General features: G+C 43.9%; 1 protein-coding gene across 1 annotated transcript in view; it reads left to right on the plus strand.

Moving 5' to 3' along the window:
- CYB561 (cytochrome b561) overlaps nucleotides 1-19,375 on the plus strand; it is a 216,908-nt gene that overhangs the window by 157,201 nt on the left and 40,332 nt on the right. The window contains exon 3 of the mRNA XM_069634131.1: nucleotides 13,461-13,559. Coding sequence (XP_069490232.1) covers nucleotides 13,461-13,559 — 99 coding nt within the window. The remainder of the gene's footprint in view (nucleotides 1-13,460; nucleotides 13,560-19,375) is intronic.

Genomic DNA, 19,375 nt, shown 5'->3' on the forward strand with positions numbered 1-19,375 from the left:
TGTCAAAACCTGGTTGGTCCAGCCTTTGGAGTTGCAGTACCGTGCTGGTTCATCTGAGTGGTTCTGATGAGTCTTCCGTCCAAGCCTGGCGTGGCTAGGTTACATGTCCAAGCCTGGCGTGGCTAGGTTACATGTCCAAGCCTGGCGTGGCTAGGTTACATGTGATTTTAACGATTTGATAAATAACGAATGCAACTTTACCAGAAACAAAAATATAGATTATTTTTTTTATTGGGGGGGGGCTTCCAGAGCACCCATTTTACCTGTGCTTCTAACCCCACCCTGAAGCACCCCCCCCCACACATTTTAACCCCTTAGCCCCAGCCCCTATATATTTAGCATTCAGTATTTTTTTCAGTACATTTGCATTCCTTTTTTTCTATTCGATATAATCACTGCATACCGAGTGGCTAGAGGTTGAAAGGTTTGCTTTCTTGGGCATTTTGAGTCTAGTAAACAGACTGATTTCGAGAGATTTTCTTAAGGCTAAGGGCCTGATCACAAGTTTAGCGGTAATGGTAAAACACCTTATAATTATCACTACTGGGTGTTTTACCACTCTGCCAAAATCAAAGTTTCATTTTTACCAGCTTCTTTTGTTTAGCATTAATTATCGTATGAGTTGACTACTGCATGCAGTAAATACTGGCTCCCATGGAGTCCCATGAGACTACAAAATAGGGGATAACAGAAGGGTCCACATGACTTGGACTCATACGGACCAACCAGGGCACTGGGTAATTAACACGTGGCATAAAAATAACAGGTTAGTTGTATTACTCATTGTAATATTGTCAAACTCTTAATAAGGCCCTAGGCGATCACAATGGTTTAGCATATAAGTGACATGGACACATTTTAGATGTCTTTAATTTTCCAGCTGGGTCATACATATGATATTCACCTGCTCTTGGGCATTGTTTGAAAATGGCATGGACCTTGTTATGCAAAATGTGCATACATGCAAGAGACATGAGACTTGTAATAAGAAGTCATCACTCATAGTGTAACCACCTAATAGTTTGCATTCAGCAAACAACAGTTTCCTTTAGCAATGGAGGCAGGAGCTCTCACTTTATCCTCTTAGAGATCCTCACACAGTTTCCACTTTCTGAATGTACATCCCAAAATATCTCTACACTGTGTCGGTCTCGCGGGAGAGGAAACACTGTTGACTAAGTTATGCACGTGAAGTGCACTTTTGGTAATAAAGTGATTTCGAGCACAGTAAGGGATCTAGATTTGTTGTTGAATTCTTGAAAGATAGAGTGACACATCCTACAGTAGAAAGCTGTCAAGGTAGCTCAGCAGGTTAACTGACTTGTTAAGATGTTCTACATTTAAAGCTGGCTGTACATCTTATGGCTTTTTGCAAAAAATGTACTATTAGGCCAGGGTTGGGATGGGCTGGCTACTTGCGCCTATTCAGAGCAAGGAATTTCTGCCACCATAGTGAAAATCAAAGGTTTGCGCACATGAACTCACAGCTCTGTTTCAAAATAATTGCTGTCAGCACAATAGAATCATTTACTTTCAGTTGAGCAGTTTGACAAACAAATAACAGCTTTAGAAGTGTACCCTGTCATAAAATTCAAAGGTAGGTGCACACAAATCACAAGGTATGCGAGGGGCTAGTCCAATAAAAACAAATAAAACTAGTTTAAAGAAAACTGGTAGATTTAATTTTAGGAAGCATGTTTCACTTGGAAAACGGCCTGTTCTTTTTATTTCAATGAAATTGTAAGCAGCACATGCCAAAAGAATAGTGTGCCCAGTGTGAAGGTTGCCTGCTTTCAGGTAAGAAGAAAGGGCAGGCTCATTGTGAACGTGAGTGCCCATGTCTGGTCAAAGGAGCACCTTTAGGGCACCTGAAAAGAGTTGTTTGCTGGGTGGGGGGGGGGGGGGGGGACAATTAGGAGGGAGAAAAAAAAAATATAGTGGGGTGTGGTGATGTGTAGTGAGGAGTTAGATAAAGAATTGTCACGTTTCAACAAAGCTTTATTAAGATTTGAAGAAAATAACCTGCCTCTCCCTATTGCTGAAGGGTTAGTCCTACCCGAACCAATAACAACTCAGGTGTTTGTCATTAGGATGTTAATTCAAATGAAAAGTGTCAGAACTCTGTCCAAAACTTACTCTTACCCTACCACTAATCTACAAGAAAGGTTCAGCATAAAAATGAAGAACAATACCAGGAGAATGACTCCCTTCTCCTGGTGAACTGGCTCAGTCTTTATCTATTTTCCAGCAATCCTTTGCTTTAGCTTCTGATTCAAGAAAGAAAGCGTGGTCTGGAGAATGATTCGCTTCTCCTTACCCACCTTTCACAGCCTTGACGGCTGCCTTTGGATGTTCTTTCGCAACAGTCCTCAAAGGTCTCTTTACTTCCACCCAAGGGTTTCTGAAAGCTTGCTTTACAATTCCAGTACTTCTTCACAGTTTTACGATGTTCTGAAGATGAACTGGAGACAGCTCTTGTTGTTTAATTTCCTCTTTAATCCTATTTGGATTATCGCTGTAACGAGGGAGATTCCTCTCTATGCACTCCTGATTCTTGAATCCTGAAATTTCACTGGTATGACAAGGGAGATACTCCCAAAGTACTCTTCGTTTTTAGTTTTCTGATTATCACCACTGTGAAAAGGGAGATTACTCCCAAGATTCTCTTGGCTCTGAGTTCTCTGGCTATCACTACAGAGATGTGGGCAGTTACTCCCAATCTTTTCTTGACTCTTAATTTTCATGGTATCACTACTGTAATGAGGGAGATTACTCCAGAGTTTATCCTGAATCTGAGAATCACTACTGTGACATGGGAGATAACTTCAGAGTTCCTCTGGACTATGGATTCACTGGGTGTCACTACTGTGATGAGTGAGATCACTCCAAGCTTCTCTGGGCTCTGGATTTGCCCCAAAACCCTACCGGGTCTCCTGCTGTTACCATTACCCGGAATTTGTCAGAATTGCATCGCCGGCTCTTCCTGCGGAGCTGGGCTGACTTGAATAATTTTGGCATCTCCTGGGTTCTTCACTCCGCTCCCCGCTTCTTCCTTGCGGCTCCGCTGAGACTTAGACCACACAGCTCCGGTACAGTTGCTGGACCACACGGCCCACCTCTTCGAAGGTCCTCAGGAGGTTGGCTACTAACGCTGTGCTCCGCTGACAGTTCCTCAGCATCCCCACCATTGGGGATCGGCATCCTTGCATCTTATGTTCCTTGATATGAACTTCATGGGCTCGGCTGGCTTCACGCCGGCTGCTCTATCTTCTTCGTCGTCCTTTCTAACTCTTTCTTGCCTGGCGTTGTTGTTGAAATGATCTTTAGGCCCCTTGAAGCCAACTCTTCTCAGTACTGTGATCAGTGGTGGAGATGGTCTTTATGCCTCCCTGAGGCTAACTCTTCTCAGTATGATGATCTGTTGTTGAGATGATCTTTATGCCTCCTTGGGGCCAACTAGTCTCAGTACTATATCCAAACAGTCTGGTGTTACTTTTCAGAAATCATTGGTTCTTCTTTGTCTGGGTCACAGTGATTTGTAGATCAAGAACAGAAAAAGCCTTACCATAACAGACAGTAGTGATTTCAGGGATTTCTGACAATGACTTGGTCCCAAGGGAAAAGGGATCTGGGAGTTCATTCACGGAACAGAATTTCTTATCCCCATGAGGGGAGTCTCTCCCTATGAGGTCCCACTTCCCACAACCACTAGGGGGACTATTGCGCAGTGTGAGAAAGGCATGGTATCAAGGGATGACACAGACAACAGATGTAACAATTTTGAAAACATTTATTAAATTGTGAGGGTGGGTGTAACACCTAACTTGCCCTTTAGCTATGGTGGGGATTGCCCTACCTAACGAAACTAAGGAATGTCTATGTCCAGAAGTCCAAAACAAAAGTTTGTCTGTGTCAAACCTATGCTTGCCCTCCCGTCTAATACCTAAATGTAGTGTAGGGATATTCTAACTCAAAATAGTGTCCATATTAAAGTCTGACACGATCTCTAGGTCCCTTCCCCAGGTTCAGGATGCAGGTCCAAAGACAATGTTCCCAAAAGGACCTTGGGCTCTTTCCCCAAGCTGCAGATACTTAATCACAAAAACAAAGTTCCAAAGGAGCTCAGGGTTCCCTTCCCCAAGCTTTAAGCATGGATTCACAACACGATATTCAAAAGGTAATGCTCCCAAGAAGCATTGGTTCACAACATGATGTTCCAAAAAAGGCTCTTCCTCCAAGCCGGAGGTGCTGGTACACAACAAAGTTCCAAAAGTTAATGCTCCCAAGAAGCGTAGGTCTTCCCTCTTCAAGCTTACAGTCTTGGTTCACCAATGATCACAGTGTTCAGTAGGAGCTTATATTTCTCTTTCCCCAAGCACCTCGCACTGATTCAAAACCAATATTCCTCTCTTTCTGGTTTCTCGGTTGCTGGTACAGTTTCTTCTCATTTTGTTGGGGCTCCCTGGTCTAGACACAGTTGACAGACCGCACAGTCTACATACTACAGGTCGCGCAACCAGTTGCCCTCACCCAAGCACTTTATCCCTGTCATTTAGGATTGTCACGTTAGTCACACTTGGAAGATTCAAATACAGCTTAAACGCTCAATGCAGTATTTTGCTCACACTTCTCTGTTCCCTTCGGCGGCTTACTAGCAGAAAACTCTTTCTCATAATTTCACCAGTGGTCCATCGTCAGGGCATATAGCTGGCACATTGAATGTGCGTGGTGGTCAGGGTGTCTCAACGTGTCATAATCATCGCATAGGCGGTTCTGATGAACACTCCACTGCTTTCGCAGTAGAAGCCGTTGGTTGCGACACACACTTTGATGTACTTTTTGCTGTCATTTGCAACACATGCCAGGGGTCCGCAGCGAGATGGGCAGCTGATGATTGTGACACGTTGAGACTCCCTGACCAACACACGCATTCTATGTGCCAGCCATATGCCCTGACGATGGACCACTGGTCCAAAATGCATAGGCTTTGTATTTTTCTGACATTGGCCGCAGTATAGTGGTCAACATATTGAATACAACATTGTTTTATCTCAACAAGAATCTCCAGTTATGTATTTTTTTCAACCTAAGAATACTGCAAGATCACAGACACCATTAACGTACATTGCTCTGGCTCTTTAGCTAGATTAAGGGTGTGAAACCCACAGCGGTGGCTTCCACTAGCCAAGGTCCACAGTTCTACCATTATCTTGAATGCCCCGTGCAGAGACATTTTTCCAATGAGTATACAACCCTCACTTTGACATTAACCAATAAACTATTAAGAATACTGAACCTACCCATAGCGGTGCCCGCTCACACCTAGAATTTGAGTACCTCCAGGTTTCTCACTGTAGCAGCCTCACCTCCCTAGCCTCACAGGGAAGAGCTCCCCCCTTGGGAGAAGTGACGTGATCCCATGAATCATCACTGGGCAATTGCCCCCCATTGCCACCCCCTAGGGTTGCCTTTGATGGAAGAGTGCAGCTGTATCCTTCTCCTAAAGGGCAGCCTCTGCACAGGTCAGGTATCAGACAGACCAGAGTCTGGTAGGTTTATGGATGGATGGATGGATGGATGGATGGATGGTGACTTGGGTGCATGGCTGGAATAGATAAAGTGGAGTGGGTGGGGTGCTAGAAACTGGCGATGCAAACTTGTTACTGCAGTTGGAATGTGCTGAAGTAGGCTGTGAGGTCAGTAGTGCATGTGACGACCAATGCATTGTGGGCCAGAATTCTGGTGGTGTAATCCTCACATCGACCTGAGTGGGGCGCCAGTATCTGTTGTGGTGGCTCAGAAGAAACACAGACTCTGATTTGCAATTTTACTGTAGTGGTGTATTAAAAAAAAGGTGAACATTCCTAACTTTCCCTATACCACAGGTATAACAAGCTAAGGTGCTCTTCAGTGAAAGTACAAAATCAGATTCAGTCCACTGTCCAAAACAACCTTATCCTGACCCTACCATTATTAGAACAACTAAGGCACAGGAGAATGACTCCTTTGTCTTGTACAGTGGGTTTTCCCCAAGTTTAGTTCAAGTTGGCATTCGTAAGTAGTTTTTAGCAACCACTCTCTTCAAATCATATAGTTCAGAAACTGGACTCTTGCAGGTCTCGATGATTTCCTTCGCTTTCTTTCTCTTCTTTCTCTTTATTCTGTCCTCCTTTCAATGCTTTATCTTGACTGGGATGATTATGAGCGTTCCAGTAATGACCACCACCATTTTCAGGTATTCTCAATACTTTATTTTGATTGGGATGACTATGAGTTTTCCAGTAACAATTCTCACTCTCTTCAATCGCCCTCCCGTGTCTCCTGTTTTTTCCCGTTACCTTTTATTCTCCTCAAGAATGTTGTGGACTGCTTCTCTGCTCCTCCTGCACTTGCTTTACAACGCGACACCTCTGCAAATGTAGTATCAGCATCGCTCATAGACCTAACGGTCCACCACGTACGGCACGTGGTCACACCATCACTTTTCCTCTGCCCTGATTCGGGATGGCTCTCTGTCCATCCTCCCTTCACCTCGGCGTTCTGCACTTCTTCCCTTTCTCAACATGTTGCGTTAGCAGTTTCACTCTGCTCTCTTTCTCGCATCGGACGCTGCGCGTCCCAAACTCCTTCAGCGTGCTGAATCTTGAAATTCGTCACACAGTCCAACAGAGACTAGCCTAAGTGCCATGTGAGGGTTGGAGTCATCTAGGTTAAGGAGCATCTGCAAATGATGCGTTGGATGAATGATACAATGATGTGCTCCACACAGCACTGCATAATGATGCTAGGCATTTGAGACGTGTGTTGGCCAGTATGGCCCCTCAGATAGTGAGCATTCATTGGAATTGCCTAATGTCCACAAGCCCATATCATCTTCAAATCCTGTTGCATCATCTAGAAGGCTGTCACCCTAAAGTCCCCAAATTATCTTGCTAAGAAACTCAGCCTCTCCGGAGGCCTCTGATCCACCAGAAGTAAGGACATGTGCAAACTTGAACTTCACTAGTGCAGGAAGGAAAGCACCAGAGGAAAGGCCTTCTCTGTCTATGGCCCAATACTCTGGAACTTCCTCCCCCTCAACATCCGACTCGCCACATCGCTTCTACAGTTCACAAAAGAGCTCAAGACATTTCACTTAAAGGAATGTCTCCTTCCTTAATACCTATGTTACAGACTCTCCACTCCCCACCCTGCATGAGACTCTGAACTGCTCCTCTCCTGGTTGCTTGTAGATCCCTTACTGACAATTGCCCGTCCTCCCTTGTTGGCTCCCCAACAAGGGAGCCAACAAGGGATCTCTTTTTTTCTCTGCTTCCCTCACTGTATTCTTCCCCCTATGATTGTAAAGCGCTCTGTTGCTTCCAAAACCTAGGCCAGTGCTTAATAAATGCCATAATTCTAATAATGCAAACATACGGTTTTTTGGTGAAATATTGCATGCAGTATTTACAAAAAAGCTGCATGTTAGTTTTTAACACCCTACGAAAATCCATTTCTGTCCTTGTTTGCAGAATGGAAATTAATTAGGTACTTCAGCAGATCATACTGTCGCTTCTATGCACTATAATGCTCAGTAGGGTTGTAATGACACTTTTGTGCGTAATGACACTTGTGTGGATTATAATGCAAAAGGGAGAGAAAATGGGCAGCTGAGCTGCTGACTTTTTTGCTCCTTTAGTGTTCCCTGGACCTATCTGTTTTCTTGAGGTTGAAGAGGTGATCCATTTAAGGTGAAACTAAAACAACTTTTTAGACGTCTTAGAAAGTTACCTTTGGGGTGAAGGAAAAAAATAAAATAAGCACATTTTGTTGTTGTTGTTGCAGAAATACCACTTGATGAAAAGTAAAGATAAGTAGCATTTGCAAAAATGCTTGTTTGTACTCTTCTCGCCTGGCTCATTATGAGGGCCCTAGTCTTTGGATATCGCCTCCTCTCCCCTTTCATCTCGGTTTGCTCTCAGCAGCAAACCTGTTTTGCAGGTGGCATATTCTAAATAACTTACAAATTAAAAAAGTATGTATAATGCTGCTAGCTACCTACCAATCCCACTGGCTGCTCTTGTACCAAGCGTAATGGGTAAGCTACCTATAAGCAAGTTGCACATCACGAGTAAGATACTCACTAATATGTATAGAGATTGCTTGTATAATGCTTAACACTGCATTCACACCCTCGTGAGTAACACAGCGTGATTTACAGTGCTGTAGTGGAAGCAGGGAACTGGGGATCAAAAGCGTGAATGTGAGACTGGAAGAAAAATCACTGAGGACGACAGGGAAAAGAAATAGGGTGTGACAGTGGTTACAAGTTTATTTAGGAGCATTCTGATGCAAGTACCATGACTGAGAGTCGGATGCCCCCGCTCCTAATGCTTTAACTGAGCCCATTAATGTTTCCTTATACAGCCAAGAAAAAACAAATGTAAGGATCTTCATTTTAAATATAACATGCCGGAAAAATAAACTGAATTGGACTGGCTCAAGTTTATATGACATACCAAATCATATGCCTTCCAGAAACTTGGGTATTAACATCTTAATATATTCAAGGTTACATGGATTACTGGATTCCAGCGTCTAAGGGCCTCACAGGACGTTCGAGCGGAGGGCTTCTAATGTGGATTGAAATAAACCTGAATGTTGATGCCCAATTGATTGACATAGGATTTAAAGATATAATGTTTTTAAAGATAGAGTAGTCAGGTAAATATTGTATTCTGTTAATAAATATGTACTTTGGACCCCGTGAGGCACACAGAGTCAATAATCAGTTTGAAAATGTAGAGGTGATATTGTTTAGGGCAGCTGCCGCGTTCCCATCAGTGAGTGAAGGATTTATGATTATATTGGCAGATGTGAATATCCAATGTGAACCTTCGGATATTGAGACAATAATGGAGGATGAAGACCTGCTTTAGGTTACCCTCAAATTGTGTGCAGTTTCCCTAATCATAATTACCTCTTTGTGCAACAGAGGGCACATACATTGTATCTACTGGCCTGTAACCTCCAATTGGACGGTGACATTTTAGCAGCACCCACATACAGGGAAGAGTATCTCCTGTAGAAATATTGTTCCATCCTATTGAAAATGAACAATTGGCAATATACGGACAGTCTTATGGCCCATCCTTGCCTAGAAAGCGACCCTGATCCACTTAACGCCAAGCCTACCCCCCCCAAATAATGAGCTAGAATCTGGGGTTTTTAAAAACCTATCTAATAAAAGCTAATAATTGCAAATATATTCACTGGAATGATCTTGATACTGAGGCCCTACATGTGTATAATGCATTATTGCCTACATTGATTCATGTTAGCTCTTTGATTGATCCTTCCAACACTGATGTTGCTAGGGTAGGTAAAATGGGAACTGAGTGAATCTAAAGCGAGAAATGCCTGAATGGTACCTTGCTACTCTACACGGGCTGGGTGTTTCTTTAATCACAATAGAAAGGGTACACCTGTGGGAGGCAGGAAGTCCTCTGCTCACATAAGGGATTGGGCCCGACATGCGGCACTGATTTTGAAACACACTGAACATTCCTATAACCTGCATCAGCGAAAAATTGTTTTCAGGGGCCAAGGATTGGGTTGGATCAACTTCAAACTCACAGTGAGAAATGCTGAAAGCCCCTTTTTGTTTTCTACAGTTATCAAAAATGGTGACTGGCTAAACTGGAACAATGTATTAAAAGTCAAAGGATTGGCACCAGTTTATATGTTATTTGGAAAATATAGACAAGCTTATCTCGCGCCTTGAAACACTTGTGTATAGGCGCATTATACATGCCATATCATAAATGCCATATCATATATGACGAGAACCCAGTAAAATCATAGATGTCCGCTTTCCACACCAGCAATGTATTCACTTTTCATTACTTTTTCCATCAGCATTCAAAATCAAGTGGACTAACCTTTTAAGAATGTAAGTCAGAAAAATACTCTAACACACTTGTAAATGCAAATAGAAGTCTATTTTATTAATTAATCTTGCATTACGTGCTTTACAGCAGAGACCCGTCTCTAAGCACGCGACCGGTTTTCAAACCGGTGTTGCTTTGCGTTGCCTTGCTTACATTGCAACTGAGGTGTCCTCCCACCCCGAGGTATTATAGGATATGTGAGACTTTAAAACAAGTAATGCATTACTGTTTACATTTGCATGGCCAGCTAAGATATTCTGATCTAACTTTGGAAATGCTGGATTTCTTATCTCTCCACTGAACATGAGAAAAGCTAATTTCTGATCAGCTGTGCCTGTTAAGGGGGTAGGTCTGACATTCCAGGAGACTGATGCCTATCTGGAGACAAACAAAGCTTATTTATCCTATTTGGGAGAAACCCATTAAGCGCTCTGTAGCAAGACCATCTGTTCTGAGGTTTTGAGTGAAACATTTAATGAGATGCCTCCTGCTCATGTGGACGCATCTCAAGGGAATTATCTTTAAATCTGTTTAACATTCCAAATAGGCTTCAGCCATGGTCCTTCTGTAAAGATATCATCTAAACTGATCATATGCTAGGAGCTTTGTATTTCCTGACCCAGCTTCAAACTTAGATCGGTACAGTAATGGAATATGAAACAGGGGTGCCACTGAGAGCGGTTTTCATGACTCATGATGCCTGGACACAAGGTTCCATAATTCAAGGAAATTAACCTAATTTAAAGTCATCACCAGAAATGCATTTAAAATTGATTTTTGGCATACCCCCAAAACCATATGACGAACAATCGAAGGATAGTGTGTTGCAACCGTGAGGGTCTCCTCTTCAGAATGAGAACAAATCCAACATACTATTTATTAATAATAAATCAAATCATAAATATTAATAAATAAAATGTCATTTCATACATTCATGCCACACATTCTTGCATTCTTGAGGACCACGGGAATCTGCATTTTATCAACGTATAAATTTGGGAGCAACCAGAGGGTATCTCACCTGCTAGTCCCCCGGGATCTCTCTCTCTCTCAGGCGGCCAGAGCGCAGCCATCGCCTTTGGTTGGATCGAAACCCTGGGGATGCAGCAGTGCGGGAAGATCGCCTGGGTGAGGGGTCTTCGGGGAGTTGGGGTGAGGAAGCTGATGGTGAGATGCAGTAATCCCTCCCTCCCTCCCTTTTTTTGTTCATCTAACCCATCCTATTTTTGAGGATTCTCAGAGGTCCCAATTCCCCCCCCTTTTTACACAAACACTGGGAGGAAGAGGGGGACTTAGAGTAACAAGACTAACTCTTGTGCATTGTATCGGACATGTCCCATTAATTGGGTCAGGCAAAGACAGGCACTTGACTTTTGAGTGCATTCACCTGATACCAATTAGCTCTCTTCACACGGATGAAAGGCAACACCTAAGACACACTCTGAGCAAGGTGGAACACGAGTATGAGCAGAACTTCCGGGGCGAAGGCAAACCTACTGGAGCAGAGCGACGGACCAAGGGACGAGAGCTAAGCGTTGAAAACCCAATGAGTTCCATATTGGAGGTCGGTGGCTCCAACAGGCCGTGAAAGACACATGGAGAAGGCCAGATCCTGCATCAAAAGGCTGCATTGTGTTTCAAGTACGCCAGCGACCCTCCCGGCTGAACGGCAGAGTTGGGGAGGCGGGGCCAAGGCTGTGGTACTAACCTTCACTCGTCAATTGAAAATCGAAAAGCAAGAGAGAAACGCACACAGCTGGTGAGTTGGCAAGTGACCTGAGAGACCGCTGTGTGCTAAAGAAAGTTTGAAGTGGAAACATTATATCGCAAGTGAAGGCTGAACCTGTATGGTTGAGACATTAAGAAAGGCAGATCTGTGAATGAACTTTGAAGTAAGGACAGCTGCAAAATCAGCATTACTGAGTAATGGAGTGGTCCGGTAAAAAGGAAGTAGCCCACTCGGTCTCAGTGAAAGGTGCATCGTTTGTAACGATACAGCGAATGAACTGCAAGAACGAAGTAAGCAAAATTAACTCCTAGAGAAGGGGAGAGTGAAAGTTGAACCTTGAACTTTTAGTCAAAGTGGTCCTGCAGAGGCCTGTAAAGAAAGTCATGCATATTCGAATGTCTTCGACATCCGAAATCGTTCTGAGCCCGGCTGAGGGACACCCAAAGTATAATAAGCTTGGGGAAGGGAGCCCCCCTAGCAAGTTTTGAGGAAATGTATTTTTCTACGGTCTGAACCCGACAGAGGGGGACCTATGTGAACTGTGTTTTGTAGAGGTCTGAGCCTGACAGAGGGGGGCCTACGTGAACCTTTCGTTGAAATATTATTTGGAGGTCTGAAGAGAGATTTTAACATGGAAGGCCAGGCGGGCCTCAATTCATGTTCTGGAACTGTTTATGATATTGGAAACCAGAGCCATAGTGTGTCATCCTGCCTACAAGGACCGCCTTACTCTGCGTGGTCTAATGTGGGGAGAAGAGCTGGTTCAGCCATATTTATTCTTTTGAACTCTGATTTTTCCTTTACATACATTTTCTTCTTTATACAACTTTTTGTACATGAGATAGGGCAGGCATTAGGTTTTGTTAGCAAAGGCCAGTTTGATTCGACAGACTCCACTAGGACTGTTTAGTTTGTTTGATGGTCGAGAATACTCCCATCTTAGTTCTAGGGAAAAGTAGGAGTTTTTCCAACTCCAGAAACTTCAAAAAAAGTTTTTGCAAATTGTGCCTTTTGTGTCCGTGTCATACTTATGATACCATGGCTCCCCTATATTTTTCTATGATGAGATATGGAATAAAATATGATTTTGAATTTAAAAGTGCTCAGAGTATGTAGCCCACTCTCTGGCGCGTGTCATAAATATGATGAAAATATGAAAACTAAGGGGTATTTTCACTGGGAGTGTCTCAACTAAAGTGCAATAGGCCTTCATCCTTTCTCTCAGCTGACAATCCCAGAATATTCTTGTGAGAGTGAAAGGATGCCTCTTATGCAACAGGCAGGGAGTGTGGTGTTTGTTGACCGGAGTAAGGTTAGAGGTCACGGTCATGCCTGCACCCTATCTGATTGGCACTTTCCATAACAGCATGACAAGGTTTTATGCCCAAACAACATTGGGTTCTTGGTACAGAGCTGCAAAACTTCTCTAGCACCACAATATACATCCTCAATCCCAATGATGTTCAAAAAGCTGTGGGTGCAATTCTTTGTTTCCAAATAATTTGCCACGATGATGAAAGGTTTCTGGATAAATGATGTTTCGTTTTGCGTTATTTTTGAAAGATTACAGGATACCCATTAAAAACAAGTTTATGTGAAATATGACTTGTTGCACTCTGACGCTCAGACGTGGTGGCAAATTTCAGTCCCCTCCAGCGGTGGATCGCTGTGTCACTTACTTATAGAGCACGCTCTCTACATATCCTCCTAAGCTATATTGGGGAGCGTGCTGTCATTTGCAAATTGTTAGTATTTCTGCCACAGCATTTCACTTTTTGACCCCTATCTTCTCTCTTCTCTAGCTCTACTGGTGCATCGGGTTTTCAGAAACGAGACCAAGTACACTTCCAAAATTATTCATGGTACCCTGCACGTCTTCGCCTTCGTGATTGCGCTCATTGGTAAGAGACATGTGTTATGACTGGTTTCCCTGTGTGTTCCCTGTTACCTGAATGCGTGGTGATGAGTGGAATATTTGGGGTTGACTGAAGGTTCCACGCAGGCAGTTGGAAAAATGTAACCTGTGTGCAAGTGGTCTCCCCTCTGAGCTTCCTTATCTCCTAATATACTATGTACCTGATGACAACTGATCTGAAGATGTAACTTGGGCGTTTCAAGTAGAGCACCATTCAACGTGCTCCGGCATGACAGGGAAGTGAGTGAATGCTGGAGAATGTTGCGGAGAATACTGCAGGCAGCCTGTTAGGATTATCAGTGGTGCCTAAGAGAGTGATGGCTTCGGTTGGCAAAGAACTTGCTGCAGGTTGCACGCCTGACCCTTCCAGAGTCATCTAGGGGTACGGTGATGGACAAGGGACTACAGCATGGAGGTTTGTCATAACAACGGCGCTGTCATTTACCTAATCATTGCATGTGCATTCTGGGAAACATAGCTTTCATGGTCTCTTCTATTAAAAATCAACCATTGGGGTAAAGCCGTATCAGAGTGACTATGATGAAATCGTACTCTAGACTTAATAAGGAGATGTTGTAAGGGGGGCCTTTAAGCTTTTATGCCCGAAAATAGTAAGACAACTTGGCTCTGAGGTGATTCTGTCAAAGGTTAAACAGACCAGCATTTTAAGTCACTCGCCAACTTCGAGACATCTGGGCTTAACCTTCTGTCTCATTGACGACTGAGCTGCCTATCAGTGCTACAAGCCAGGTTTTCCTCTTCGAACTAGAACTCGAATCCAACATAAGTGCTCAGAAGATGTACTTGGCATCTGTGAAGTCTTATGTAAAAAAAAAAGACTCATGTAGGGAACTTGTGGGCTAGGTGCCGCTCTTTGGCAACCCAAGTACCTCAACTTTCTGGCCTTACCTTGGACCATGAAGACTGATTAGATACCCATTTCTGAGCCTTATGCAAAGACCTTTTGAGAACTAGTTTTATATTTTCCTTCACATCTATGAAAGAGGATTTTGAACTAGCAACAGCTCCAACAAAAAATAACCAACAGATTAGGGGCTCCTACTCCACTTATAGCTAAATCCTATCAGGAGATGTGTGGCTTCTAATTTCATGCTAAAATCCTTTTCTTAGCATCCTGGTCAAAGGGCTTTTCACCTTTTGCAGCCATTCCAAAGATCACTGCTCCTAGTGGCGCTGTAGAGGTTCAGAGCTAAGCATGAAGGGAGAATGTAAAATGGTGGGAAGGACATATCCCGTGACAGAGCACCCATGCTTCTTTAACACTGCCCATGTCCTGCCTCCCTGAGAACAAGACAAGGAACTCTACCTGCATACACATATCTTCTCTTGCCAAGACCTCCCCATGCTGAACAATCTCCAAAGGTGTGTTATAGGTCCACCCCACAGGCTGGGAGGTTGTGAAAATATCAATCGTAGATCACAAAGGGCTTCTGGAGATCGGTGTAGTATCGGGTGTCTACTCTGAAGGAGTGCTTGGAAAGATGAGGCTTTGTTTTTCTGTTGCTTCAACTGTGAGGTATGTTTATACATTTTACATTCTTTATATGTGTGAGGAATTAGATCATCTGCACAGCGGGTGTGCACTCGCCTGGGCTTTTTTGTTATTTTTTAAAGAAATTGAATGATGGGCGATCAACCTCGGAAAATGTGTGGGACTAAACTGCACACGTTTTCCTATGCTTATTGCACAACAAAAACATAGATCTGTGTACTCTGGGGAAACACAGCCTACAGGCTCAGTCCTCCCTATCGCATTTAGTTGGAATGTGACAGCCAGGAGTACATGAAAGCATCAAGAGGAGGAGGGCAACACCTTCCGCCTCCCATTGCCAGCATAATTAGATATCAAAGGCTCCGTGGATCCACCCTGCCCATTGTCAGTCTGCTGGTGCCGGTGCATACTGATCAAAGTTATTGAAGCAGGCATGCGGGAGGCCTGGTCGCAGAGCTGACAAAGGGAACAGGAAGCCCAACACCTTTTTGATTTGCATCTTTGTCAACCTGAAGTCAGCTCCAATCCCTTAGTATGAAGGGCAGTGAATGTCATGTCTGTGAAAACTGTTTACAGTAGGCTACCCCTGCAGGAGGACCCTGGTTTAGTGGGAAGAAGTATGTGGTTTGATTGAGATAGAAAGTCTGTTCTCACCACAAACTTCAAGGGAGACCTGCACTTCGATCAGGACCACAGAGAGCTCAATTAACCAGAGAGACCTTATGATCCACAACAGACAGGAAGATGGGTGGGACTTAGTAGTGCATGTTCTCACCCCTTTACCTTTCCTGTTGCAAATCCCTCTGATTATGACCTCATGCATAACAGGAGATTGTTGGTGGGGACCCAGGATTGGTTAATAAAGGTAGGCTTAGCCTGCACCAATCACTGGGGCCCATTTGGCTTTAAAACAGGGCTGAGCTGCTCTTTTAGCAGATCATCTGAAGACTTTGCAAGGAGTAACAAGAAGGACTCATTTGGACCCTGGCTGAAGGTACAGTCTGCCTTACAGCTTCTGCCAGAGAAGGAAGGCAAGGATTTCAGAAAGGGAAGCAGGATCCCTTGGTGGGAAGTGCCAAAGAGTCTTGGAACTGAAAGAAGAACAAGGCCGTTGCCTGCAACACTCTCCTCAGCTTTGGGCTGTCCGCCTTAAAAGACGACACAAGCCCAGCGAAGAAGCTAGGAGCAGTGCCTATGACGAGCATCAACCAGCGTCCATCTTTTAAAGACATTTTCAAGGCAGTCGATCCCTCGAACTGCGACCAGCTACACCACTGACTATTGTCACGCTGCCGCCACTAAAGCTATCCGAGACGCCTCGACCAGTGTTGCAGAGAGACAACAATTCTGCTACAAAGCGTCCTGGAACCAACTCAACCCTGTCGAGTATCAAGAACATCTCAAGCACCAGGTACATTGTGGTTCTGTCCCCCTGGTCCTTCCCCAAAGGCCCCACGTCACATTTTACAACCCATTGCTCACTTTGTGCAGAGACCAAGTATCCTTGAACATTGTGATTCATTACCTTACCGACTACCCTCCTGTCAGTATCCAGAGTGCATCCCCTTTCCTTCTTGAAACTGTCTGTCCTCTGTCTTCCTTTACAGGGTGGGTTGTATTTTGTAGTGTGCCAGAACTGTCTGTTGTGATAATAATAAAGCAGATCTGTTTATACAATTGGGCAATAATTATATTTTCGCTGTGTTGTAACTAACCAACAATTCACAACCTTGCACAGATAAGCCTGCCGTTCCATCCATGTTACCAAAAATTGGACAAGGAGGTGTATAATTGATTTTGTGTTTCCAATCTGTTTGGATCCCTTCTGGTGTGCTAGAGGTGTCAGGCTGATAGATGGTTTAGAAACCGATATTCATCCCTGAATCACTGGTGCCCCAGAAGTTGATTCGTCACAATATGTGCAGTAATTATCCATTCATTTATTATGTTTATTCATGTATGTTTCTTGAGAATAAAAGGCTATATACGGCAATTTTTTGCAGTTTAGCTTAGGACTTGTGTACAGAATTGTCCTTCAGTGTCTTAAGGTTTCTTCATTTTTTTGCGCTGGGGCTTTGAAATATTTTCTGTGCACTTTTGAAGCAAGACACACAGGAAGCCATCAAACCCAGAAGCCCGTGGAACCACCAGTCTGTTATGTTGGTGGAATTCAGAAAATGGGTACAGGTTCGAATTAGATACTTTATTCTGTCCTCTGTTAGAAAAACCATGGCCATTGTAGTGTTCCAGTGGAAACCTAAGAAAATCAGACCTCGAGTGACCATCATGGAAGACTTCCTCCAGGTCATTGATAACCCCAGGTTGAACAGGAGCTGTAGTAACATCTGCATTTGAGCGAAATTGAGCGTGACTTTGCATTTATGTCCAAATTCCTCCCCCTCTTAGAGCAACATTTACATAGTACATCAAGCAACTGAATCATGTGTATGGACACCAACACCACAGGTTCGAATACTAGGGCATGAAAGGCTTAGTAGAAAGTGTGTCTGAGGTGATTGTATCCCAGTCACAATGCAGTAGCCTCATGTGCTTCATAGGCCAATTGATTGCAAATCATGAATCTTGAGGTCATGCCAGGGAATGATGTACTCAATGGGTTGTGGAACCAGCACACATTCATTGCACTCTTCTGTACAGGATGTGCTAATTTAACTGCAAATCCTATAACCATGTAACTTTACCACATCCTCACACATAGGAATCATCCCTTTTCCATTCAGTCACTATCTTATGCTCCAAAACACTCCTGTTTCTCACCCATGTGGCCTCCTACAACCTAATCTCTATATTGTGTGCTTTAAAGTATGTATTTATTTCTATTCCTGTTCAATGATCTACTAAAGGCAAGAACGCCCTGGAGTGGCTCGAGCGTGGCGCCTAAGTAGTCAACAGAATGTAGCTGGATGGCTATTTGTGCAGGTTCGTTTCTTGCTAATGCTATGCAGCCACGCCTTCAGGCGAGTTACAGGGTGCATCATGGCCAAAATAAACAACACATGAAAGCACATGTTTGCAGGTGAACGCAGCCAAACATTTATTTTTCTTGCTCGCAGTTCCTTCGGTAGCATAACCTTAAAAGAGTTTCTTCAATGTTTACGAAGAAAATAAGTATCTTTAGAAAAACCTCTAAATGCTGAGTTTATAAAGATGATAAAAAAAAGCAGCAGCTAATTATAAAAACTATTATCTGATGGATAAGCAGTTACAAAAAGGAGCCCCCATCCTGACACAAGGTCACATCAAGATGACATAAAAAGGGTGAACAGCTTTGAATAAATCTTAGTCCTTGCTAAGGGCAACTCCCCCAAACCATTGTTTTTCAGCCTATAACAGCATTACAAAAGGAAAAGAGAAATATGTAAATTAGGTTTGGTTCCTCCACAAAAGGAGCAGTTCACCCCAGCTGCTAGGTCATATCTCCTCTGTGCAAGACCAGAATCAACCTCGGGTGTTATTTTGCTCTGTTGGGCCTCATCAGCGAAGTGTAGCTTAGGTCTTAGGCACAGCAAACTCGGGAACCACATCTCGAAATACCCTTCACATCAGTGTCATACTGTGAGGCTAGGGAGGTGACGCTGCTGCCCAATAGTACCCCCATCGGTGGTAGATAGCGGGACCGCACAGGGAGAGACTCCTCTCATAAGGATAAGGACTCTTTCCATGAAGCAACTCCCTAACCCCTTTTCCCTTAGGACCAAGTCCTTATCAGAAATCCCTGCAAACACTACTGTCTCTTATGGTAATGTCTCTTCCACTTTTGATCCACAAATGAATATGCTTGAGACAAAGAAGAGCCAAAGAAACCTGCTTAGTGATAACAGATTGCCTTACCGTGGTACTGGGAAGAGTTGGCCCCAAGGACGCATAAAGATTATCTCAACAGCAGTAAAGAAGGACTTAGACTTTATGCTGGGGAGGGCACAGCCACAGGGAATAAAGAGGAAGAAAGGACTAGGAAATGGAGATAGCAGCCGGCATGAAGCCAGCCCAGCTCGGAGGTTCGAACCTGGGAACACAATGCTGCAAGAACGCTGATCCCCAGTGGCTGTGTCATCCAAGAACGGTCAGCAGAGTACTGTGGAGGAAGCCAAGTGCCTGACCAGTGGAAGAGTGGGAAAGAAGCCCACAATGGTATGACCTCAGACAGATCGACCGTGTGGTCCTGCACCGGAGCTGTGTGGCCGCAAGAACGGAGAGGGGAATGGAGTGAAGGAAGCGCAGAAGCTACGCGTGTCAGTTCAGCACCCCAGGCAGAACCGGTGACACAG

The sequence above is a fragment of the Ambystoma mexicanum genome, chromosome 13 (genome assembly GCF_040938575.1).
Source record: "Ambystoma mexicanum isolate Mex_15411 chromosome 13, UKY_AmexF1_1, whole genome shotgun sequence".
Lineage (NCBI taxonomy): Eukaryota > Metazoa > Chordata > Amphibia > Caudata > Ambystomatidae > Ambystoma > Ambystoma mexicanum.